This window comes from Pseudorasbora parva, chromosome 15 (genome assembly GCF_024679245.1).
Source record: "Pseudorasbora parva isolate DD20220531a chromosome 15, ASM2467924v1, whole genome shotgun sequence".
NCBI classification, from domain to species: domain Eukaryota; kingdom Metazoa; phylum Chordata; class Actinopteri; order Cypriniformes; family Gobionidae; genus Pseudorasbora; species Pseudorasbora parva.
The window spans coordinates 32149612-32177061 of NC_090186.1; the positions used below are offsets into that span (position 1 = coordinate 32149612).

At 36.4% G+C, this 27450-nt stretch overlaps 1 protein-coding gene across 1 annotated transcript; it reads right to left on the reverse strand.

The window, feature by feature from the left end:
* Nucleotides 1–1267: 1267 nt before the first annotated feature.
* kif26bb (kinesin family member 26Bb) lies at nucleotides 1268–25630 on the reverse strand. The gene is made up of 15 exons (XM_067417800.1): nucleotides 25147–25630; nucleotides 24636–24980; nucleotides 21880–22254; nucleotides 16221–16378; nucleotides 15928–16099; nucleotides 12209–12406; nucleotides 11815–11908; nucleotides 10035–10297; nucleotides 8754–8934; nucleotides 8337–8481; nucleotides 8041–8200; nucleotides 4068–6780; nucleotides 3823–3992; nucleotides 2470–2620; nucleotides 1268–2328 (listed from the first exon to the last, which is right to left on the reverse strand). The coding sequence occupies exons 1-15, from the start codon at nucleotides 25195–25197 to the stop codon at nucleotides 2129–2131; spliced, it is 5376 nt and encodes a 1791-aa protein (XP_067273901.1). The 5' UTR covers nucleotides 25198–25630; the 3' UTR covers nucleotides 1268–2128.
* Nucleotides 25631–27450: the final 1820 nt, after the last annotated feature.

Here is a 27450-nt window from a genome sequence, read left to right on the forward strand (position 1 = left end):
TATGAGGAATCTAAATACTAATATGACAAGATTGGCTCTTAAAGCAATTAGGCTACAGGTAGTCGTAGGCTAGTTTTATTTTTTATAAGCAAAACTACCTTACAACACTTAGTACGTTTTTTTTTACTCACTGCCCAAAACTAAATAATTTTGAAACCAGTAAGCAGAATAGACACGGTAGCTCAAATGATTACTCATATCATTAATTAAATGATTAATCATAAACAACAAGAAAATGCTCTTATAAAGAAAAGGTCTGTTTGTGTTCAGAGTGGGCTAATCCATAAGCATCATATCCAAGGATTTTCAAAATATTTTCAGAATAAAGGCTTTCCCTAAAATATAAATGAACTATGTGCTGTCATACAGCTCTGAGGCAGGCAAACATGAAATGAACATTAGAATAGGAATTGGAGCAGAAGGTAAACACAAACCTCGAAACATGCAGTCATTATGGTGGCTTGCTGTGGTCTGTAATGTCTCTAACTTCATAATAGGGTAGGTTTTATCCTACTTGTAGGCCTACCATCTGAGTGAACTGAGGGCTGCACTTCATCTCAGCCGGATATTTGTTGTGACAGCAGGGTGAGCTGATCAGTTGACTCATTAAGGTACATCAATGTTTTAGTAGTACTCCATGAACTACAAAAAACATGTTTTCAATGTTCAATTTCAATGTTTTTTTTTCTCTTTTTTTCTGTCATGTTTCTCATTTGATGATTACAGTGGGTATCTATCAAAGAAAGTCTGTTCACTGGACTGCCATTATTGCAACGGATCAGGGCAAGTTCTATCTACTTGAATGGGGGAATCCTGGAATCTCAAAAGCTGCTGGCTGAAATCATAATTAAATAACCTATTTCAAACCAGCAACAAAATCCGACATAAACTGCTCAAAAAGCGTTAAAAAGCTAAGCGTTTTTCAGGATAAACCTGTCCATGCGCATGTGCAATCCGAAACTTGAGTCAGGCTTTTAAGGGAACCAGAGCTTCTAACGGCAGCTGCAGTGGCGCAATGACTTTATCAATCAGCGATTGGCTCTTTTACTGTAGAAGACTGGACTATTCCGCCATATTGAGTGCTGCAGTTTCTCCCATTCATGAGTAAAGAATCAACCATCTTTCTATATCTAGTCTTTGGTATTGTATATAAATGAATACAATTTCAGTAAAAGCATTTATAACTTAAATTAAACAAAAACAATACAAGCGAAAGTGCATACCAGGTTTTTATTAGTGCATTTACATAATGATTAAAGACATTAACAATACAAACTTCCACATATTTCTTAGAGCATGCAACAAAATAAACCCTGGGTGTTAAAAATTACTTATTTACAGTTACCACCTCAAAGATTACTAATGATACCACCACCTTAAAGGTGACTAATGATACCATCTTAAAGGTGACTAATGTTACCACCTTAAAGGTGACTAATTTACTCTAAGTAAAGCAAAAGTCACCTTTTTACCCCCAAAATTAAGGCCACATTTATCCCTGGGTTAAGTAATTTTTATTTCACACTTGTAATTTTAAAAGTTACTTAACATAACTTTTAAACTTGCAGTATTAATTGTGTGAAACAATAAGGTGCTAGAATGTTACAAGAAGTTGTTTGACAATGGGTAACAAATCATAATATAATGCTCCATTTCCACAGATAGACAAGCAGTTGTATTGCATGCTACACAGTCATCTCATGCTGTATGCTATAGGGTTAGGGTAGCAATTATGCCAATAGGAAAGTTAATCCAGGATTTACAAATGCATATTGGGAAATCTTGAATCCTAACTACCCACGTTTAAAGTTTGAACAGAGAAAAACAAGGAATAACCAATAATAGAGTGTATATATAATTGAATAAATAAATGAATAACTGAAAAAAGCCCATATCCAGACCAAGTCCAGACTGACGTCTGCAGTCCAATATGTTTTTTTGATCTCTCTCAATGCTAAAGCTACAACACAAACATTTACAGCAAATTAGATTTCAAGTAGAGCCCGATCAGCACCAGCGGAAGCTTCCGTATAATGTGATGATTTTGAGATGCTTTAGAGCCATGGATTTGCATATCATTTCTTATGTTGCATAACAGGTAAAAGTGATCATTTAAAATACTGGCATGCTATATTCCTGCAAATGTTGTATGATCTACAGCAGGCCGATGGTGCCACTTTTGTCTGCACTTCGGTGTAACATCAAAGCTGGTGACCATCAAGACATGTGCTTTACAGAGGTTAACATGGCGCTCTAGTCGTTCAGTGACCATCTCCAAAGCCTCTAAGTGCTCCAGGGAGTCTACCTCAAATGTTTGCCATAAGTCAACTGCAAAATACATCACACAAATAGCATCATAATTATTGATGAGACAGGAGTTGAAGCAGAACCATAAACAACCCTACAGTTTTCTATCCTGCAGTGCTTAATATTATTTAATATACATAAGCAGATATGTTTAACCCTTACATTCACGACTCCATTTTCCAGGGTCCACCATCAGATGATGCTTGGCATGTTCCAGCTCCCTCTTTAGAGCATTATACTTGAGCCTCACCTCTGCTATTCTCTGCTGTCGATGCTCCAGGAATTTCAGCTTTGCACTAAAGAGGACTATACCCTGGAAACGTGGATGACAAAATGTCAGTTTCCCTCCATATAAAATGTGAGATCTGAGATTAGAATTTGGCCTTCCAGGACACCACAGGTTTTAATACTAATGTAAATCAAGCACCGTATTCAGCTAAGTTATCTTGAATCTAGATCAAATCTTGTCTATAAATGACCCACAAAACCACCAAATACCAAATACACAGATACACTGAATTACACACTGTGAGATTTATTTCAAACAATACGGCCATATTCGTTTACTACAATGAATGAGCAAATATACATTTTAAAATGGTAAATGTAAACATAAAACTACCACATAAATTAAAGTAAATATTCACATTTAAAAAACAAACAAATTCCTTAACATACAGTTTTGTTTTTGTGATAAACAATATTGTTTTGATCAAATTAATAAATCATTTGTAACAGCATCTTTGCTAATAGGGAAAAACATATATATAAACACAACATTATCAAATTTTCCTGAATGTGTACAGTACATTGTTAAGTGAAAACTTGAATGAAAACTATAAAAATATACATTTTAAAAACAAAATAAATAACAAAATATTTCCCAAATATTTAACAAAAAGTTGCATATTTGTCAGTAATAGAAAAAAACTCCAGTATGTATAAAGATTGCAAAATCAGTTTGGATCAGAGTAAAAACAAACAAAACAAAAAACAGGAAGAATAAACAGATTTGCAGCTGAAACAGGAATAATGTTAAAAGTTTTGAGAAATTAGACTTAAGGCTGGAATACACTCAAATCTGAACAGAATTTGGGACTTTCACGTTGTTCTGAAAACAACAAACTCGTGTTACTAGGAGACGCATGGCAAATAAAAACATAGGTGTTCTAAAAACGGATGATAACATGAAACATGTTTGATATCCTCTGCTTGGATGGAATCAAAATTGGACTCTGTGCCCATCATACACCCGCAAACTCCGACTGTTGACTCCTTCAAACTGCAAATCGGGGCAAAAACCCAGACAAAAGCCATCTAGGGTATTCCAGCCTTCACTTTTAGAAAACGGTGTTGCAAGTCAGGATAACTGGCTAAAGAACAGATTTTCATGTCTAAGCAATGAAGTCAAGCACTACCAATTTAACGGACCATACAACAATAGCAGTCTGTGAATGAAATACAAAGCAGACAGACAGACAGACAATTTTTTCATTGACACATTTTGAACCTCACCTTGTTCCCTGCCCCACCTCTCTTCTGTACGCCATCTACATTATCAATCTCATAGACTTTAATTTCATACGATTCAGAAACACCTCGTTCCATCCGGTGCGTTTTGGGCCCGCTGAAGGATCTCTTCAGCGACTGGAGGTTGTCTTGAGATGGGCGTCTTATACTGGACCCTGTGGACAAAGACAATACAGTGAAGGCGATGTTGTTTTTTATGCTAGAATACATTGATTTAGAAAATTCCTCACCTATGTTGGCTCTTTTCTTGGAACTTCTCGGCCCTTTGGCACCACCGGGTGAGCAGCTCTGATCGCTGATGGAGTTGTGCGTTGAACTGCTGCTAATTGTAGCCTCACTGTCTCTTAGCATGCTTTCATAGCCACTGCTGACCATACTGCTTCTGTTATAGAGTAAAGCGGTTTTACACATGGCAGGAGGCAGCTCTCCACTGAGAACACTGGTGGTATCGCTGGCATGGCCGCTGCAGTGGTATGGTGTCCGTGGAGCTGTTATCCGACTGTACGGGGACGGCAACGTGTGAACGAAGGGAGATTTCATCATCTCCAGTTCCTCGCTTTCATCTAAATCCGACTCACCTTGACTAAAAGCAGAAAGAGAGTCTCTACTGCTTCTTAAAAGTTCAACTCTTCCTTTCCGGACTGCGCCGGGCGACTTCAGACCACCGTTATCCTGACTTCGGGATAGGGAGCGTGTTGACCAGGAGCTTTGGTTGACAGGTGTGCCGTTAGGAGAAAAGCTTAAGCTCCTGTTGATCGAGTGTCTAGTGGGTTTGGGGGACAAGCTTGGCATCTTGTGGATCTTTGAACTGGGCATGAATTTATTAACAGCCGTTGTCTTAGAGTTACCGTTTTTGGATGGCCGGGATGCATCGTTGGCATCATGCATGGGGAAGAACTGTGGAACCCTACCAAGACTCTGACTAGCTCGAGTCCTTACAAAGTCCTCAAAGTCTTCTTTAAAACCAAGTGGGCTGGGTTGAGCTGGAAAGTATTGTTCATCTAAAAGGCCTTTAGGAGCCATATCGATAAAAGCAGTCTCCTCAAGGAACTTGCTTTTAAGTCTTGGTGAGCTAGAATTACCTTTCAAGCTTCCTGTTGAGCTCCTACTATTACTCTCATCCCAAGTTTGACTCCTGCCGGATAATGCTTTCAGTTTTGCATTAAATAACTTGCTGCTCTCTTCAAAATGAGATTTCGTGTTGGTCTTAGTTTCAGTAGCCTTTAACATTGCACTTCTGGCTATTGCAGACTCTTCTTTTGTTTCTTTCCTTTTGAGGTTGGGACTATTTGTGTAGGTCGATGTCACATTGTTACCTTCTACAAGTCCGTCTTTCTTGGCACATTGTTTCTTCTCAAGAGTTTCTCTTGGATTACATGGGTTCTTGTGTTCTGCGTTCATTTGTGGGACATTCTTGATGTCTTTCTTTTTGTTTAGGCATAACCAGCTATGCTCGGGTGTAATTTCACAAGCATTTTGTTTGCACTTTAGGACCTCACAGTGAGGGTCAAGTTTAGTATTGGCTCCTTTAGGTATCTCCTTCCCATCTTCTGTCAGCGGCACGTCAGACCAACTATCATGCTGCGGCAGGTCTTTTGAATCAATGAAGCTGCTTGCCTTGTCAATATGCGGATTGATTTTTGTGTGCCGTTCAGCTGCATCAGATGAGGCCATGGAGACTTCGTTCTCTGGAGTTTTTGCATTAGAGGTGCTATAAAAACTTGCTGTTTGTTCTTCACCTATGCTGCCGATGATCCTTACGGACTGACTTCCTGGTGTTAAAGCCTGGAGAGAGTGAGACTCATGAATACTTAATATTTTTGCCTTTCCTTGCTCGGTGGCCCCATTTATTGTTACCTCCTCAACCACGGTATAAACAAGCTCATCGTGTCCATTAAGATCGAGCGGCTGCTGCACGGTCACGGTAATGGTGGCCCTCAGCTCTCGCTGTTTTTTTGCTGTACAATGTAGAACATCTCCATTCAAAGAGGCAGAAACAGCCGGTGGGGAGCTCAAGCTGGAAGATATGGATGATGAGAAAGAAGAGGACGAGGTAGATCTCGGAGAACTCTTGCCAACGGGAGAAATTCGTGTCTCAGGTTGCATCGGTAAATCCGATAACCTTATCGGACCTTGGTCTTCCAATTTCAGAGATAGTGCAGTGGGCATCATGTCCATTTTTTTATTATTAAGCTTAGATTTGCTTGGAGATTGGCCAGATAGCATAGGATCACTTGGTTTGACTATATCTAACTGTGGCGGACATGTCTGAATAATCTGTGAATTGGAAGTACTTGGAATTTCCTCATTTTTGTGAATGATGGCAAATGTTTTTGATGAGTTTCCTTGTCTGGTACTATCAAATTCCCTTTTGCTTAATGACTGAATGTCCAATGATTTAGATTTCTTTTGAATTTGGCTTAGGTGAGGTGGTTTATTCATAGTGATGACTTGCTGATCATTGCATAGATCCAACTCTGTTCCGTCTATGTTTCCAAGTCGATTCTGGAGTTCTGCAAATGTGTTGCACTTGAGACACTCAAAATCTGATTTATCTTGCAATATTGGTGGGGTTGACTCTTCTTTAACCTTTTCTTTAGATATCTGCTTCATGCGATTGGCAATTGGTGGAGAGATTTCACAAAACTTCATCAACGAGAGCTTCTTGGACTCTAATTTGCTCCTGAGTAAGGATGGAATAATAGGCAAAACCTCTCTGCTTCTATTTGTAATGTCTTTATCTAGGAGGCCAGAAGGATCCACAGAGATAATGGTATCACAAGATGTGTCACTCCCAGGGTAAAATGCTGGATCACTAGAGAAACCTGGAGAGGTGAGATCGTGATCCAGTGTTCCTGTAGACTGGAATCTCATCTTGGTGGAATTATTAATTTTCCTCTCGTTGCCTAAGCTTCTTCCCCCGGGCGAGCTTGAGGAAGATTTCTGGAGAAAAAAAGAAGTAAAAATGTAAAACTTTGCCTAAATTCACATCACTTGAAAACTGGAGAACATGCCCGTAATCCATAAAATAAATAAATGTATTTAATTGATTATTTAATATTTTCTATTATGTATCTCACATGATTCAATTATTTATATAAAAAGTAAAAATGTAAAGCATGGTCTAAATGAACAGAATGTGAAAACTGGAGAACAAATAAAATAAAATAATAAAATAAAATAGTAAACTAAATCAAATATCTTAATACAAAATAAAATAAATTTGAAAACCGGAGAACATGTCTCAAAATGTAATAATAAAATAAAATAAAATAAAATAAAATAAAATAAAATAAAATATTTTTTATATAAAATGTATTAATATAAAATTCATTTTCTTAATATAAAATAAAATGAAATTAATCTGAAAACTGGAGAACAGTCCCAAAATAAAATTAAATAATAGAATAAAATAAAATAAAATAAAATAAAATAAAGCAATAAAATTCAATACAATTTTTTAATATGAAATAAATAAAATAACATACATTTTCTTAATACAAAAAATTAAATAAAATGATTCTGAAAACTGGAGAACAAGTCCAAAAATAAAATGAAAAAATAAAATAAAATAAAATAAAATAAAATAAAATAAATATTTTTTTATATAAAATGTATTAATATAAAAACATTTTCTTAATATAAAATAAAATGAAATGAATCTGAAAACTGGAGAACAGTCCCAAAATAAAATAAAAAAATAAAATAAAATAAAATAAAATAAAATAAAATAAAATAAAATAAAATAAAATAAAATAAAATAAAATAAAATAAAATAAAATAAAATAAAATAAAATAAAATAAAATAAAGTTAAATTAAATTAAATAAAGCAATAAAATAAAATAAAATTTCTTAATATAAATAAATAAAATAAAATACAATTTCTTAATAGAAAATAAAATTTATCTGTTAACTGAAAAAATTGTCCAAAAATAAAATAAAACTAATTAAATTAAATAAAATACAATTTCTTAATTTAAAATAAATAAAATAAAATAAAACTAATTAAATTAAATTAAAAACAATTTCTTAATTTAAAATAAATTAAATAAAATAAAATCTCTTAATATAAAATAAAATAAATCTGAAAACTGGAGAACATGTCCAAAAATAAAATAAAAATAATAAAATAAAATAAAACAGTAACATTTAATTTAATTTCCAAATAAAATAAAATAAAATGTCTTAATATAAAAGCATACCCTTGTCTTCTTTTTCTGCCTTCGCATTCGAGACACAGTCTGCATCGTACAGAGGCTTTCTGTGAGGTCTTCAGTCGAGGTGGATATATGGGCAATAATTGTTGTGGAGCAGTTAGCATTGCTCAGAGAGTCTTGCAGGACCATGGCTAATTTACTTTCCCTGTTTTGAAAAATATAATTATAACTGGTAATGAAATGTAGCTACTTAAATACATATTACTTTATTAAATCACTGTGCTTTATGTTCATATACTATTAAACTCATACTTTTATAATTGAGATATATACAAACATACCTATTAGGGACATGTTTTTGTCTGTTGAGATTGGCTGTGATAAAGTTTCCGAGCTCAGCAAGGCAGACTCCACAGTTGCTTTCACCCTTCTCTCCCACACAACTCCCTAAATCGATCAGGCTCAGCTTGCTTTGATCCACATTCACTGAGGAAAATATATATTTTATTAAATTATAGTAAAATATTAATAAAGAAGCAACAAATGTTATGAAAAAGATCATATCATGAGTGCAAAACAATCCCTTTTATTATGCTGAAAACAGAAAAACAGTATAAAATTTCACTCTCCTATGTCAGTATTGCATGTTGCATTGCGAAATGTTATCCAATCGGATATTTTTATCAAGATCTGTAGCCGACTGAGTATCTGCACATGTACATCTCCATATTAGAGGCATGAAAAGCAACTGAACTCACTCCCAGACTTGGTGCTGCTCCCTATGTGCTGTTGGCGAACATACAAGGTGAAGAACATGTGACAACAGTGAAGCGGTCTCCCTCCACTGTCCACCGTCCCACTGCGAGATGCAATAGCTGCATCTAATAGGAAAGCTGCTCTTTCTGGGGTAGGAGCATCCAGCACACTGTGCTCGCAGAACTGGAATCAAGATAACACAATCCAATAAGGAGACTCTTAAGTTAATGGGAATGTCTCAATTAACATATCAATGGGTATGTATTAAATTTGTATTGACTGCTCATGAATATTGATAATATGCCATGCAAAGGGTTATACATTTCATGCAAAATGTTCATAAAGGAAAATTACGGGGTCAAGTTTAGCTCAATTAACAGCTCTTGTGGCATAAAGCTAATTCCCACAAAAATAAGTTGTATTTGTCCCTCCTTTTCTTTATAAAATGTAAAAATCTAGGTTACATTGAGGCACTTTCAATGGAGGTGAATGGGGTCAATCAACAAAGATCAAAATACTCACTTGTTCTGTACTATAGCTACAAGAAGCAGCAATATGTGTGTTAAAGGGTTACTTCACCCAAAAATGAAATTTATGTCATTAATGACTCACCCTAATGTTGTTCCACACCTGTAAGACCTCTGTTCATCTTTGGAACACAGATTAAGATAGATTTTAAATAGATTTTCTATTTAGTCCGACAGCGTATTTAAGTGTAGGCACATTATACTGTCCATGTCCAGAAAGGGAATTAAAACATAATCAAAGTAGTCTATTTGAAGTTTCAAACCTCAAATAAAGATTCAAACGGTCATGAATCAGCGGATTGATTCATGATTCAGATCGCCAATGTCATATGATTTCAGCAGTTTGGCAGTTTGACACACGATCCGAATCATGAATCAATCCGCTGATTCATGACCGTTTGAATCTTTATTTGAGATTTGAAAGCAAACGCGGAAGAGAAGACAATGCTGAATAAAGTCGTAATTTTTGTTATTACCAAAATTCGATGCTTCAAGAGATTCTATCTAACTAACTGATGTCACATATGGACTACTTTGATGATGTTTTTATTCCCTTTCTGGACATGGACAGTATAGTGTGCATACACTTAGATACACTGTCGGACTAAATATAAAATATCTTAAACTATGTTCTGATGAACGGAGGTCTTCTTACAGGTAACAATATGCACTGTGAAAAGCTCTAAACAAATAAACTGAAAGTAAAAAGAAATGAATTTGAGGTGTTAGAACAAAGGAAGTGCATTCAACACTTGCCTGTAAGCCACAGACGGGGTCCTCTAAGAGGAAAGCATCTGGCTTATAGGTCTCCTTGCAGTTGCCCGCGTCAACATCAGAGAGTAAATCCCTGATGGCATTGTTTTCCCCACAGACCTCTACAGCTGACACGGAAACGGAGATGCTTGCCCATGTCTTGTCTTTCTTCCTGTTAATGAGCTTGAAAAGCCAAGAGATAGCACATGGAATGACTCCGAGGCTTTGAGTACAACCATCATGGCCAATCATTGTGTAAGACATTCCTGTAAACCGATAAAAAGACAGTGAGAAAGCCATTTTTCATAACAGACCATCATTAGACAGAAAAGCCCCCCATAAGGGATTTGCAAAATAAATCATCATTCAGAATGACAAAAAGCCACAGCTTGCCGAATGACTTTACAAACTGGGGTGTAAAATGCGTTGTGGCAATGTCATGACCAATTAAATGTAAAGCACTTTACTGGCAGCCAAGCATGGGCCGGTTTAAAAGATTTATGATGTCTGGCTGGGAGCCAAGGGCCAACATGGTGGCCGGGTAATTCAATCTAGCTAATAGAGAATGATGTCATACTCCATCCAAATGCCATGTAGAGATTGTTGTCATGATTTTGGGAGGATAACAATTAATAACCTTAAAGGTAAATGACCGTGATGACCCACTGTGTAGCCTTTATGCCGTCTTTTAAAGGAACAAGATTTAATGCACATTCATTGAGAGTAAGTCAAGTGGTAAAAACATGTGAATCTGAACCAACACCATAGGTCGCAGAGCTATGGAAGCCCGTTTCTCCCTCAGAGTAAAAAAATTAAAAGGTAATAGTGAAACAAGGCCATCCTGCAGCATAGTCACAATCACATTGTGCATTATGAAGATGCAAATATGAGAAACAACGTCCCAATCATGAGATTTAAGGTCACATTGCGAGTTATAAAGCTACATTGATATAACTACAATAGTCACATTTACCCATTTGTAATTTTAATTAAAGAGGTTTTTTTTACTCAGAGCGTTGTTAAAAAAAGCACTTGAATTTCATTCTACTAAAACATCATTAGTAGATACAGTGAGTGACAGCTGATATTGATATGCATTTTATATATGCAGTCTGTGATACTTTAATACAAATCTATTTGATTTACATTCCAAGCTATCAGAATTTGTTCCTCTGCGAGCGTAGTATATTATATACTATATGAGCCATAAAAGCCTGATGTATCGAATGTGATACAAAACAAAACAAATTTCTTTTTTGTTAGATTTTCTTTTTTCTTTTTCTTTTTGACTAAGGGTACCAAATATAAAACTAAGGATGCACGATATGAAAATTGTGGCTGATTTAAAAGCCTGATTCCAAAAAAATAAAAATCCATGTCCCAAGCACACAATTATAATGTTCTCATTATAATTTTATGTAGCCACTGCACATTTTTCTTAACTGTATTTTCCTTTTTTGAAGTGATTCCAATCATATTTTAAGCCATTTAAAACCATCATGGCAAACAGTAGACATCTGAAGTGTCTAAGCTAAAGGAAATAATCCATTATTTATTGGTTTTAATATGTCAGTCAAATTTTTTTATTGGGGTGATAACGATAACATTAAAAATGAACATATATCAGCCGATACCAATATGGTGGTTTATCTGCTGTGCATCCCTATATACAACATATGCATTTTTGTTAGATTTTCTTTTATGTTGTGTCTAAATGTTCAATAAAATGTTCCATAAAATGTTATTTTATATTTTTCTGACCATTTTAATATAACTCACTTACCCACACTGGTTTGACCAAAGCTTAGGATGCAACCATCCGCCCCAGCAACCACACACTGAAGCACCTCACACAAGCTGTTCTCACAAACTTCAGCCTAAAAATTAGAAAACATTAGAATTTTTTTTTAAACATTTTGAACTGTACAAACATTGCATGTACATTTCAAGGACCTTTTCCCAGGAGTTGCCATTATTTAGCCAAATGTGCATTTAATACTGAGTGAAATCAATTGATTGTACAGGATAAGAATATCCAGATATTGAATATCTGCACTCAAGTGACCAAATCTGAAAGTGTTGCAGATGTTTGGATATTATGACTCAGATGGGCTCCAGACATTATACAGATCAGTTTTCACATCATAAGACAGAAATAACAAAGCAGTGGCCCTGACCTGGGTTGAATCGTGGCCAAAGGCAGCATCAAAGGTGAAGGTCTTTGAGGAGACTGTAGTGCCAGCGGTCTGTCTTTGAGGGGGGAAGGTGGGTACATTCAGCACTGTGATCTGTTTCTTGTGCCGGTCCAGTTTGAAAGAGTAGGACTGGGAGGGGTCTGACTCCGGAACCGAACAGACTCGCAGCATCACTTTGACCTAAAATTGCGGGGGGAACCCAAAACATTATACTAGATTTTAGTGGTGTAAAAATATATTGTGTCACAATATATCACAATACAACAATGCAACAATATGTATCATAGATAGTGACAATATGTATTGTGAATAGGTACTGTGAGAAAAAAAGTACATTAAAGTAAGTACATTTTTGTTAACCTTTTACCATGCCTTGTACCACAATAATATTGTATCATGAGTTCAATATCGTGATATGTATCGACTCGTGACATGAAGGTATCGTTAAACCCCTACTAGGTAGTACATATAAATATAGAATATTTCTTAATCTACATTTAATAACTGATCTCATATGAAAAATAAATAAATAAATATATATATATATATATATATATATATATATATATATATATATATATATATCTGATAGAAGAGCAACTTTGACTGAAATAACCACTCGTTAAAACCAAGGTATGCAGCAAAGCATTTGTGAAGCCACAACACGGCACAACCTGGAGGCGGATTGGCTATAACAGTAGAAGACCCCACCGGGTACCACTCATCTCCACTACAAATAGGAAAAAGAGGCTACAATTTGCACGAACTCTCCAAAATTGGACAGTTGAAGACTGGAAAAATGCTGCCTGGTCTGATGAGTCTCGATTTCTGTTGAGACATTCAGATGGTAGAGTCAGAACAGAATTTGGCGTAAACAGAATGAGAACATGGATCCATCATGCCTTGCTTCCACTGTGCAGGCTGGTGGTGGTGGTGTAATGGTGTGGGGGATGTTTTCTTGGCACACTTTAGGCCCCTTAGTGCCAATTGGGCATCGTTTTAAATACCATGGCCTACCTGAGCATTGTTTCTGACCATGTCCATGTCCATCCTCTGATGGCTACATCCAGCAGGATAATGCACCACGTCACAAAGCTCAAATCATTTCAAATTGGTTATAATATAAATTATATATATGTAATTTTTATATATGATAAAAAATATTATTACTTCTGAAGTCCTAAACCAGAGAATAAGACAGTCAGCTAAAACTATGTGGTCAACATTAAAATCATCAGTGCCATACTTTTACTGAGACAAAAATGCCCTTGTTCCTGAAACCATAACAGTAATATTTACGGCTTAAAATATCCCAATTTTTAGCATGATGTCATTGAACACACATCTAAACCGAATTTAGGTTAATGCTTTGTCTGATATCTAATGCATTCGTCTAGTGATATCTTCTCTGTTCTGAGTCTGTCAAATCATATTTACGCGAAATGAATTATTTAAGAACCCATTATCTCTGCTACAGTTGCTGGATGTGCAAGGCTGAGTGCGATCAAGCTACCAGGTGCTACCCTGAGAGCGATATAATTTGAAACTCAAGAAGAGTCCCATCAGTGTGAACTGTGGTGAGTGAAGTCAGGACGAGCTACAATTAAACTAAATTGATTTCCCTTCCTCAAGGAGGTGGTGCGATGGAATGGGAAGGCCATTATCATCACATTTAAAGGTTACAGTTTGTACAGGCTTCTCTAAAATGTGAGGCAGCTAGAGATCAGCCACATCCTAAGGACAGGCTGAAGGACATCTAAATCATCTGAGTGTGGTTTGTAAGTAGGGATATTTTGCTCATTCAGAAAGTTGAAGACAAAGACAAATGCGTTTAAAGGTCCACTGAAATCAAAATTGAAGTTTTTTAGCTTTTAGTATGACTGTGTTAGCTGGTATAAGCTGGTATGTTCGAAAACTATGACAAAATTTGCATTTAGGAGATATAAACATTAAACATTTACAGTCTCTCACTTCTGCTAAAACGAATCTCAGGTTTTGGTGACATCATCGCAGACTTCACTTTCTCGTCAAATCTTATGTCCTATTAAAACGCTCTCTTGAATCTAAAGCCCGCCCCCTACACTGCTGAAGCTGCTGCTGAAATCGGTCAGTTGTTAACACACATTTACTAATTTCTATGGTGAAAGGCACATAGCACACTATATATGCGATAGGAAACGGTTCAGTGTAAATATGCTTTCATTTGAGGTGAATAAAGTCTGTTTTCACGGTAGTTTGATGCACCGCAGCATCACACACACACACCTCAACGGCTCTGGTCAAAATTTAGAATACAGACAAGAGAGCACAGTGCAGATCATATGCGCGAGTCGGTGAAGACAACAAAACATATCGTCCCATTTGAATTCTGCACAGAATGCTGCATTTCAAAGCGATATGGAGGAGATTATGATGGTAAACAGTGTTAGAGGAAACTGGCTTTACCAAACAGAAAGGTCCGCTCTTGTGCTCAAACTGTATATTAACGAAACGCTATTGGCTGTTTCAAAAAAGGGGAGGAGCTGCTAACAGCTGGAGCCGTTTAAGGGGAAATTACGTCAACACACTGAATAATGCGGCGCGTTTCAAGGCACTTCAGTGGGCCTTAAATGGAGTACTCTCAGATGCGACTCCAGTCATAACAGTATGCTAATAAAAGCTGTTAAATTTACATGCTCATTAATGTTAATTCACATGGAGCTCATGGGGATGCAATGTTAATATCAAATGACCAGCTAAATAAAAATTTTTTCATCTTGGTAACACTGTTATTGTACACTTTTGCTCACAGAATAAAATAAAATAAAAAAAAGGTGTATGGGAACAGGGCATTTTTCCCATGAAAGCTATTTTAACTTTTTCAAAACTTTATAATATTTAATACTTTTACGCTTAAATTCATTAAATTAATCAAAAGTGACAGTAATGACATTTATAATGTTACAAAATGTTATAATGTTTTTGTGAACTTTTTATTTACCAAAAATTCCTTTTTAAAAACAAAAACAAAAATACTAATTAGAGTACACAACTGTTTTCAACATGAAGAAATGTTTCTTGAGTGCCACATCATTAATCAGCAATTTAGACTGATTTCTGAAGGATCGTGTGACATTAAAGGCCGGAAAAAATACATTTAAAGTATATTCAAATAGAAAATAGTTACTTTCAATCTTAATAATATTTCACAATAATACTGCCTTTACTTATTAGTCATTTTTGATATAATAATTGCAGACTTGGTGAACATAAGAGAATAAGAGATTTAATTTCTTTGTGTAAATATGACATATATATTTCTCACAACTTCAATTTCTCAAAATGTGTGACTTTAAAACTCATAACGTGACATAAATATGATATAATGCAACTTTACATCTCCCAATTGCTTTATTTCATGCAGTGTGTTCTTACTTTTACTTTAAACTTGCAAACATTTAAACTTAAATGTATTTTTATTTTTACTCTTAGGTGGAAACAGGCTATCGTATTTAGTATAACCGTATATCATATTTAGTAATAATAAAAGAAACAAAATGACTGCACCTCAGTAGAATATATTTTGAATAGACCAATATTTATAAATTCTGTCTATTACTAATTTAATAGCAAATGAATAACTACGATAATCTAACGATGCACGTCGATATTATGTAATGCTACAAGCACCCATAACATTTGAAGTAAACATTCTAGCATACCTTCCCCATCCCAGGTGTTTCCCTGCTCTTACTAGCAGCTTGAAAAATGTTGGCTGGTACTGGAGGAGGAGACTTCTGCAGGAGGCTACTGAAGTTTGTCAGGTGTTGGGAAGCACCACTCTCCGAGAAATGCCTCCCTCTTCTTACCATCACATTCAGCTTTTGTGCAGCCCTGTGGAGATTTAACAGAGTTTATCTAAATTGCATGCGCATTATCGAAGCATTTCTTTCTTTTCTACAAATCACACCTTTAGTTATAGTTCATTTTTTATTTTCTGGTCAGCCTCTATTACCTGACGAAGAAAGACAAGGCAGCAGAGGTTCCTGCAGGGAGCAGAGAGGACATACTGGAAGAACGGGATGGCTGTGAGGCGCCGTAGTTGCATAGTGCTGTAGAGGTCACATTCTCCTTCTCAAACACCTTTCCTGCATGTAAAGGACTCTGGGAGGACTGAGAAAGATTCATCTTTACTGGTACTGTCAGAAACTAGAACAAAAAACACATTTATCATCACACATTTTACATAGTTCCAAGCAGAACCTCTGTTCCCAGTCTGTCAGTAACACTCTATTTAGTTCCTGCCTCTATGAAGCTCCTCCTTTTGTAAAGCATAATGTGCTCTGATTGGTTGGCTGGACCAGTGTGTTGTGATTGGCCAACCGCTTCGAGTGTTTCAGACTACAATCGAAGCATTTCAGGGAGTTCAGAAACTGTCAGAAAAACTGGGGCGGTACCCTAAGGTACAAAACCAAAAAGATACTAATATGTACCTTTAAAGGTCCACTGAAATCAAAATTGAAGTTTTTTAGCTTTTAGTATGACTGTGTTAGCCTTAAAGTTATGAATAAGCTGGTATGTTCCAAAAACAATGACAAAATTTGCATTTAGGAGATATAAGCATTCAAAATTTACAGTCTCTCACTTCCATTAAAACGAATCTCAGATTTTGATGACATCATCGCAGACTTCAATTTCTTGTCAAATCTTCTGTCCAATCAAAATGCTCTCTAGAATTTAAAGGCCGCCCCCTACACTGCTGAAGCTGCGGCTGAAATCGGTCCGTTGTTAACACACATTTACTAATTTCTAAATGATGAAAGGCACATAATGCACTATATATATAATAGGAAACGATTCAGTATAAATATGCTTTCATTTGAGGCGAAATTATTCTGTTTTCACGATAGTTTCACACACCGCAGCAGCACACACACACCAATGGCTCTGGTCTAAATTTAGACTACAGACAAGAGAGCACAGCGTGGATCATATGCGCGAGTCGGCGCTTACAACAAAACATATCGGACCCATTTGAATTCTGCACAGAATGCTGCATTTCAAAGCGATATGGAGGAGATTATGATGATAAACAGTGTTAGAGGAAACTGGCTTTACCAAACAGAAAGGCTCTAGTCAAACTGTATATTAACAAAACGCTTTTGGCTGTATCAAAAAGGGGGAGGAGCTGCTAACAGCTGGATTGAGAATGAACGATCCCCCTCAGCAGGGAGGGCTCTTCACCTCGCTGCTAAGGGGGATCGCTCATTCTCAATCACTCACCAGTCTCGCTAGCTCCTTTCCATGTATCTCGCTTGCCAACCTTGCCACATTCTCTTTGGAGTGGACTCTGTGCTTTGTAACACTGTAAACAATAACGTTAAAAAAAATGAATTGGTTGAATTGAGTAGAGCCAACTCAAATTAAACAAAATTGTATCAAATTAACTTTTATATTTTATATTTAGAACTTTCTTTTTTCTTTTGAGTTCTCAAAACTGACACATTTGAATTAATCTGAATTGTTTCATTGTTTTGAGTTTTATGAACTTGTTTCTTTTAATTTAGATCAACTTAAATATATCTGAAATAGCTGCAGGATTTCTATTTCCTAGCAAGCTTTGCCATGACACTCAAAAGGACAAGTTAATGCCAAGATTTTTTTGTGTGTGTGCAAGATTAATGTGAAGTGGAAGATTTAGTAGTGTTTAATGTTTATGTTAGATAAGAAGAGTTTCTTTTATGTTGTTTTTTGAAGGGTTTCCATCACGGTGACGAGTGGAGCATGAGCTTAGTTTGAGAACAGATATATGTTAAATGTATTATCTTGCTGTCCTCATTCAGCAAGTGCTATGCTAATGCTACCAAAGCATTGTGTAACCAGTTAGCAAGGTGGCATTTTTTGAATTAGCTGTTAAAGCTAGTCAAGTTTCAACACCTACAATTTTTTGATTATATATTATTTTTATTAATATTAATATTAATAATAATAATAATAATAATAATAATAATAATAATAATAATCATTACATTTATATGGCGCTTTTCTAGACACCCAACGCGCTTTACATATAGAAGGGAGGAATCTCCTCAGCCACCACCAATACGTTTTTAAGTTAAATGTATGAATTCATCCGTATCATGAATCAATAAGCTAATTCATAACTGTTCAAATCTTTATTTGAGGATTGAAAACAAACCTGGAAGAAAGACAATGGTGAATAAAGTCGTAGTTTTTGTTAATTTTGGACCAAAATGTATTTTCGATGCTTCAAGAGATTCTAATGAACCAACTGATGTCACATATGGACTACTTTGATGATGTTTTTATTCCCTTTCTGGACATGGATGCATACACTTGCATACGCTCTCGGACTAAATATAAAATATCTTAAACTGGGTTCTGAAGATGAACGGAGGTCTTACAGGTGTAAGTCATTAATGACATAAATTACATTTTGGGGTGAACTAACCCTTTAAATGTGTTTATTTTATTCTAACATTGTTATTTTATTACAAAACACAAGAGTCATGAAGGGCTTGAATGGCCATAACGGTCAAATTGACCATACACATTACAGACAGTGTATAATTTCAGCGTTTGCTGCCTTTTACACACAAACTACATACAACCAAACAATTTTACCCAAGGGGTAAAACAGAGAAGATATTTTAAAGAAAGTTGATAACAAAACAGTTGATGGCTATACTATGGAAGTCAATGAGGTCCATCAATTGTTTGGAACCCGTATTCTTCAAAACATCTACTTTTATGTTAAGAAGAAAGAAATTCATTCATGTTTGGAACATCTTGAGGGTGAGTAAATAATGACAGAATTTTCCTTTTTGGGTCAACTATCCCTTTAATGCACTGCAGTCAGCCACTAGGCCTATTATTAAGTAATGCCACTACAAGCTGAGTCATACGTGCAAGATGAAGTCATGAACCTCCTTATATGTGTATCAGCATACAGGAGATGAATGCCTGAGGCTGAAGGCGCTGACGGGACGAGTCAAACTTCAGTCCGAAATCCAACCTCTACTCGGCAGAAAACAAATATTCAGACTGAATTTTGCCTATGCTTAACCATCGCTTGCCTGCAGTAATCCACAAATCTAGAGTCCCTCCCTGCCTTTATGTCTCATCAATGCTTTTATCTAGCCATGCGAAATAGGAGCCCCCTCTTTGCACCCCTCCACTGGCAGAATGTAACGCCAATTAGCGCTGGGAGCAACCCTCGGGCAGAGACGGCAATATTGGCTCAACTGTTATTCTTTTTTGTCCGTCTCTTCTTTCTTTCTCTCACTTCTCTGTCCTCCAGAGAGAATCTAAGATTTAATTATGTGCACATCTTATTTCCGCAATTACGCTTGCCATAAAAACATGCCTTTTGCTATTTCAAATAAAATACTCCAAAAAGCATCTCTTTTGCTTTTACCTCATGCATTAATCTTTTGTTTTATTTTTTCATTCCACTTCAAGGACTAAGTGAATCCACCTTGGATGTTTGTGTAATGAAATGGAGCTGGACTAATGGACTCGGTCTGCCATCAAGCTCTCGGTCAGCGTTGCATAAAGATCTGGTACTGAGTGCTTATGGAGCTGTCTGAGATGTTCGCTCTCTGCCTCACTTTCATAATGCATTCTCGTTTCATCTGTATTTACGAGGGCTGTGTATGAATATTTCACTGGTCATTAAATATTACAGCGATATTGATCAAGTTTCTTTTTCTCCTGACAGGCTTCTCTGTGGTATGGATAAAAAGTGGGTTTAACCATTAACTAGAAAAGTCCTATATCTGCTGCCTCTGGACATAATCATGGACATCTAGAGGGTTGTGTATCATACGATGGCCTGAAAAGTCCTGGTGGGCAGACATAGCTATGTATATTTAATTGATATACTTTTACATTATGCACATGGATGGTGTACTGGATATAAAATATGAACAGTGGAGAAAGCGCTTCTTTTTTAGAATTATCTGAAAAATGAATACATACATACGCTTACCAAGGCTGCATTTATTTGATCAAAAATACAGTAACAATATAGTTGAATATTATTACAATTATTTTAATATATTTTAGTTTATTCATGTGATGCAAGACATTCTCCAGTATTCAGTGTCACATGATCCTTCAGAACACATTCTGATATGATGATCGGATGCTCAAGAAATTGTTAATTTTATCAATGAGGTTGTGCTTCTTCTTATTTTTGTGGAAATCATGGAAACATTTTCTTTTCAGGATTAATTGAATAGAAATGAAAGAACAGCATTTATTTGATGTAATTTTTTGATAGAAATGTTCAGGTCTTTACTATTAGTTTTGATCAATTTAATGTGTCATGGATATACAATTTTTCACTTCTACCTTTAAAAACGGCAGTGTTTATTAAGTACACTGTAAAAAAATTGTTGGTTTAAATTAAAAAAGTAACCTGGTTGGCTTAAAATTTTGAGTTTATTGAAATAAAAAATCTTAGTTGATACAATGAAGGAAATTTGTTTAATAAATACACTGTAAAAAATATTGTTGGTTTAACTTAAAAAAGTAAGTAACCTGGTTGCCTTAAAATTTTGAGTTCATTGAAATTACAAATTTGAGTTGATACAATGAAGGAAATTGGTTGAATAAACAGAAAATCTAAATATTATTGTATCTGAACCACAAAAAAAAGATAAATCATGAAAATAGGTCAATTTAGCATGTTTCACTGTGTCATCAAAAATAAAACACACAAAATTATCCAATATGCTTACAAAATCTTTTAATAATATTTGAATAAAGGTTGTCGATTCTCAAAAATGTTAATTGAATTTACTAAAAAAATTATTTCAATGAACTCAAAATTTTAAGGCAACTATATTTTTAATAATTTTTTACAGAGTAGAAACTCAAATTATTGTATCTGAACCACATAAAAATGTGATAAAACATGAAAATAGCATAATTTGGCATGTTTCACTGCATCTGCAAATAAAACACACACAATTACCCAATATGCTTACAAAATCTTTTAATAATATTTGAATAAAGATTATCGATTCTCAAAAATGTAATTTAATTAACTTAAATTTTTAATTTCAATGAACTCAAATCTCAAAAACTCAAATGAAAATGCTGTCATCTTTTACTCATCATCACACAAAAAAATTATTCTGTGGAACAAGTTATACAAGTATATAACTTGTATAAAATAATACAAGTTGAAGAATGTATTAACTTTTTTTGTCTATACGATGAAACTCAGTTGGGTCAAAAACAATACTGGACCCAACTAACTATTTAATATATGTATTAATTAATATATATATATTTTTTTAAATATATTACATTTATGTTTATTCATTTAGCAGACGCTTTTATCCAAAGCGACTTACAACTGAGGAATACAGGAAGCATTCTGTCATGAAGAGGTGAATAATCACAAAAGGTGCTCAAATTATTACGTTTGGACATTACTTAGAGTATCATAAGCTAGAATAGAATAGGGGGGAAAAGTTTTTTTTTTTTAAGATCTTCTTTTGATAATCTTCTTTTGTATCCCACACAAGAAATAATGTCAACAAGGCTGATTAAATAACAGAATTTTCATTTTGGGGTGTACCAACCCTTTAAAGACTCAATGGCAAAAATATGATTAAATACATATAAAATGTTTATCCTACCTTTTGAGGCACTGAACTGATTCCTTTGCATGTAGACAGTGGCCACAGGGCCTCCAAATGTTGACGTCCTTTAATCCAGCTATCCGGCCCTGCATTGCTGGGCCTCTGATGGGGGTCAGAGATAACAGATCGGTGGCTTGAGGTTCTGGGGAGCGTTTGTGAGCCTGAGTCAAGGCTTGTGGATGAGATGTTGGCAGTGCTAGGTGGAGCCCATATGGCCCGGTCCTGGGTGAGGATCGTGCGGATTGCCTCCTGCTTCAACTGGCTAAAGTGAGTGGAGCAGACGCCACAGCGTCCGTCCACGTTGCCCCAGGCTTCTACAGTACTAGCAGGTGGTTTCATGCTCTCATAAAGATGAATGAAGACTTTGGGATCCTGAGGCACAGAAAGACATTTTTTTATTGGTGACTGTTAACTCAACATTTCAAAAATGAGTACAAAATAAATACACAGATTATTAGTAAAAAATTACTAATACAGTACTAATCAAAGTTTGAGTAATTATACACCGATTAAGCATAACATAACAAGGCCACCTTCTTCTATTGCTCCATGGTCCAGTTCTGATGCTCACTTGCCCACTGTTGCCGTTTTCGGCAGTGGACAGGGGTCAGCATGGGCACCCTGACTAATCTTCAGCCACCTTTCTATAAGAACCAGCATTAACTTTGTGTGCAATTTGAGCTACAGTAGATTGCCTGTTTGATCGGACCACACCAGCTTTCGCTTCCCACGTGCATCAATGAGCATTGGACGCCCACAACCCTGTCGCCAGTTCACTGCTGTTCCTTTCTTGGACCTTTTGATAGATACTGACTGTAGACCGGGAACACCCCACAAGAGCTGCAGTTTTGGAGATGCTCTGACCCAGTCATCTAGCCATAATTTGGCCCTTGTCAAACTCGCTCAAATCTTTACGCTTACCCATTTTTCCTGCTAACATCAACTTTGAGGACCAAATGTTCACTTGCTGCCTAATACATCCCACCCACTAACAGGTACCGTGATGAAAAGATAATCAGTGTTATTCACTTCACAGTTGTGGTATGCCTGATCAGTGTATTATATCAATATTGTTACACTAGAAGATTAGAAAGATTAGACCCTTCCTATCAGAACAGGCTGCACAACTCCTGGTTAAAGCTCTTGTTCTCTCCAGACTGGACTATTGTAATGCTGTTCGGGCTGGGCTTCCAGCATGCACTATCAAACCCTTGCAGCTGATCCAGAATGCAGCGGCGAGAGTGGTCTTTAATGAGCCGAAGAGAGCGCATGTTACGCCTCTCTTCATCAGACTGCACTGGTTGCCAATGGCTGCTCGCATCAAATTCAAGGCACTAGTTCTCGCCTACAAAACAACCACTGGCTCTGCACCAATATACCTAAACTCACTTGTTCAGACTCCCAGAACACCCCCCAGAAGCTTGCGTTCTGCGAGTGAGCGGCAACTCGTGGTTCCATCCCAAAGAGGCATGAAATCGCTCTCACGGACATTTTCCTGGACCGTTCCCACCTGGTGGAATGACCTCCCGATCTCAGTTCGTGCTGCCGTGTCTGAAGCCATTTTTAAAAAACATCTTAAGACACATCTTTTCCAATTGCACCTGACCAATACAGAATAGCACTTACTGATCACCACAGCAACGAACAAAAAGCGCACACTCCTGGATCATATCTACGTCTCTCATCCGGAATTGTGCCTTCAGGCGGGTGTGTTGCATAGTTATCATAACTATCAAAATCCAGTGTACTGTATTTTGCGTGCGTGAGTTTTTGTTGTAGATGGCTATTGCTGCGCGTTTAGCTAGAATGTCATACAAAACCAACCCATTGGGCCACTGAATCTGCATAAACGACAACAGCTGGGGCATCAGCCTTAGTCCTAATGGGTTGTTATCATAGCTATCAAAATCCAGTGTTCGGCATTTTGCGTACGTGAGTTTTTGTTGTAAGTGGCTATTGTAGATGGCTATTGTAGATGGCTATAAAAAATAAAATAAAATAAAACTTGTGTACTGTGCTAATTAATTGAGACTTCTTACAGCTCTTACAGGTTGTTGGCCTTGTTTGTTTCGTTGCTTCTATTGTTCTCCCCTTTTTTGTAAGTCGCTTTGGATAAAAGCGTCTGCTAAATGATTAAATGTAAATGTAAACACTATTTTCAAACCACAAACCCCTTTTGTTACATGATAAATAAGCACATCCTTCTTTTTTAATAATCTCATCAATCTCATCCCTTCTATGTCCTAAAATCAGTAATTGCTCTTAACATTTTATGAAAAATAGGTCAGAGATTTTGAGTATACTAAAAAAATGACAGCAAATTATCCACTAACCTATTTCTCCCCACCACCAAATAAAAAGACAGCCACAAATACATCTCTATCTCAGCTGATCACATTATAGTGTCGTTTACTTTGTCTTCCTCTGTAGGAACTGAGTTTTCATGTTCCACCCATTATGCCCTATATTCCAGTGCAATCAGGGCTAGACGAGTGTCACATGAATCTCAGACCAACTGCAAAAGCTAATCGATTTAAATTCGTTTCAAGGGGAAGGGGGGAAAAAAAGAAAAAAAGCATGCGCCTGATATGTAATTGAAATATGAGACAGACTCTGGCCGATGAGGCGGACATGCATGCAGCAGTCCACTATACCACCCCAACACAAGTGCATTTGGTCTTCAGCTCTAAATACATAAAAATGCATGGTATTCGTGTCTTAATGCATGCAACTTGATGAGGAAATAGACTTACTTTGGTAGAAAGGTTTCCGTCAATGACTTGTTTTAACGCTTCCCCTTTGAATATGTTGAAAAGAGAGGTGCACTTTTTACACAAATGTCCTGTGTTGAATAACGTCTCTCTTTTCGTCCCAGTGGACTTGATGGAGTTGTATTCAGGAGAGTAGCCGTTTAACGATTCTTTGGGCCATTTTGACCGTGCGAGAGTGTGAGTGAGGGGTGTCGGGAGTGAGCCCGCGCACCCTGTCCAAGGTCCTGCATGGGAATCATATGCCGAAGAGCCAGCGCCTTCGGGCGAGGGACGCTCCTTCTGCGCCGAATGACCCTTGAGCACGGGACCCATTTTAACGTTGGTCATCTGTGAAATATACATGCTTTAAGTGTGGCAAATTCTGTATTTTTTTTATATACAAACAGTCCGATATGAATAATTTTAGATTTGATGGAATATAACTAGCATAACAAATGATGCGTGATATTACAGATCTTCAGAGCCATGCATAAGCACTTAGTCACCTACTTACCATGAACCGCTGACTGCCTGTTGTTTCACAAAATCCTGTTTGATTCCTCATATTCTGAATGAACAGACGCGCAACAAAGCCGCTATCCTTCACAACAAGTTTCCATTCGTTTAAAAAAAAAACAGTTTCTTACGCAAAATTTGACTTTACTTCCTTCAAAAAAACGTGATGTCCTCGTGGCACATGCAGTGATTTCGCGCACCGCGCCTATATGTTGTTGGAGAACTTGGTGATCCGGTAAAGTAGTGGATATTTTATTTCTATTTACGCAAATAAAAAAGCTCTTGAATAAAATCACCTGTTATTTAAGTAACCGTTGTTTTTAATATTCTACTCGTTAACTTTCCATGGAAAACTGTGCATGCAAGGTAGCCCATATATGATGAAAAATAGCTTTTTATATTCATCCTTGGGTTGTTGTTGGACTATGTCTTCATCTTTTTTGTTCTCCGTTACAGTACCACCCACTTGTCATTGCTCTAAGGAATAGAGATCACACTGTTGTGGTTACCGTATGGTGAGACAGATCATGAGATAGCGCCACCCATCGACCAAAATTTAGATCTTCAAATGCTGCACAGACACGGCAAACTTTGGACGTTAGTGTATTTTATAGTGTATATCGTCACAACACACCACAAGAACTTTGAATGATTGTGCTGAATTATTCAAAATTGCTTTTGATCAAGCATTGAAAAATGTGTCAAATGTTACAGAATTATGTATGCATTTCTGGGATTTTGTGGGGAAATAATTTCTCAGTTTTGTCCAAGGTGTTTAAATATATAGTTCTTCAACAATTAAAAAGATAGTTCACCCCAAAAATGAAAATGATGTCGTTAATTACTCATCCTCATGTCATTCCAAGCCCTTTTAAAGGGATAGTTCACCCAAAAATGAAAATTATGCCATCATTACCCTCAAGTTGATCCAACCCTGTAAGAGTTTCTTTGTTCTGCTGAACACAAAAGATGTTTTAAAGAATGTTAGTAAACAAACAGTTGATGGACCCCATTGACTTCCATTGTATTTTTTCCCTATGGAAGTCAATGGGGTCCATCAACTGTTTAGTTCCGCGTATTGTTCGAATTGTTTGTCTTTGGCACACAAATGAAGATTTTTCTGAGAGCATTCTGTCTCTCCATTGACAGCTATGCAACTTCCACTTTTTTGATGCTTCAAGAAGTACATAAAGAGATTGTAAAACGAATACATCAATTGAGCAGTCTTACAGGTTTGGAATGACATGGTTATCAATTAATGGAAGAGTTTTCATTTTAGAGCAAACTGTCCCTTTAAAGCCCAGCTGCCCCTGTTTCGCCACCTTGATCAAGGCCAAACAGGAATATCATTTAATTGTTGAAAACAGGCTAAAAGACTCTCAACATGGGGCAAAAGATGGGGAGATCTATCTATCTATCTATCTATCTATCTATCTATCTATCTATCTATCTATCTATCTATCTATCTATCTATCTATCTATCTATCTATCTATCTATCTATCTATCTATCTATCTATCTATCTATCTATCTATCTATCTATCTATCTATCTATCTATCTATCTATCTATCTATCTAGGGTCCCGGGACACCCAGTGGTCCTCCAGAAGGTTTAATGGGCTCCCCAGAACATTTCAGAGAATAAAAAGACAAAGTAAAAATTGATAAAGTGTACTCTAACTGTTTAATTTCTAAATATTTATCTTATTTCTTGTTGTATACATACTTTCCAGAATTGTATCCAAGTGAGAATCTGTGGAAAGAACTGAAAACTGCTGTTCACAAACGCTCTCGATCCAACCTCACTGAGCTCGAGCTGTTCTGTAAGGAGGAATGGGCAAAAATTTCAGTCTCTCGATGTGCAAAACTGATAGAGACATACCCCAAGCGACTTACAGCTGTAATCGCAGCAAACGGTGGCGCTACAAAGTATTAACTTAAGGGGGCCGAATAATTTTGCACGCCCAATTTTTCAGTTTTTGATTTGTTAAAAAAGTTTGAAATATCCAATAAATTTCATTCCACTTCATGATCGTGTCCCACTTCATGATCGTGTCCCACTTGCAGTGCCTTGCCCCATCTTTATGTTTGAAGCCTGAAATGTGGTCGCAAAGTTCAAGGGGGCCGGATAATTTCGCAAGGCACTGTATATATATATATATATATATGTGTGTGTGAAGGCCCTTAAGTGGCCCAGCCAGAGGCTAGACTTGAACCCGATTGAGCATCTGTGAGATCTGAAAATGGCTGTACACGATGCTCCCCATGCAACCTGATGGAGTTTGAGAGGTCCTGCAAAGAAG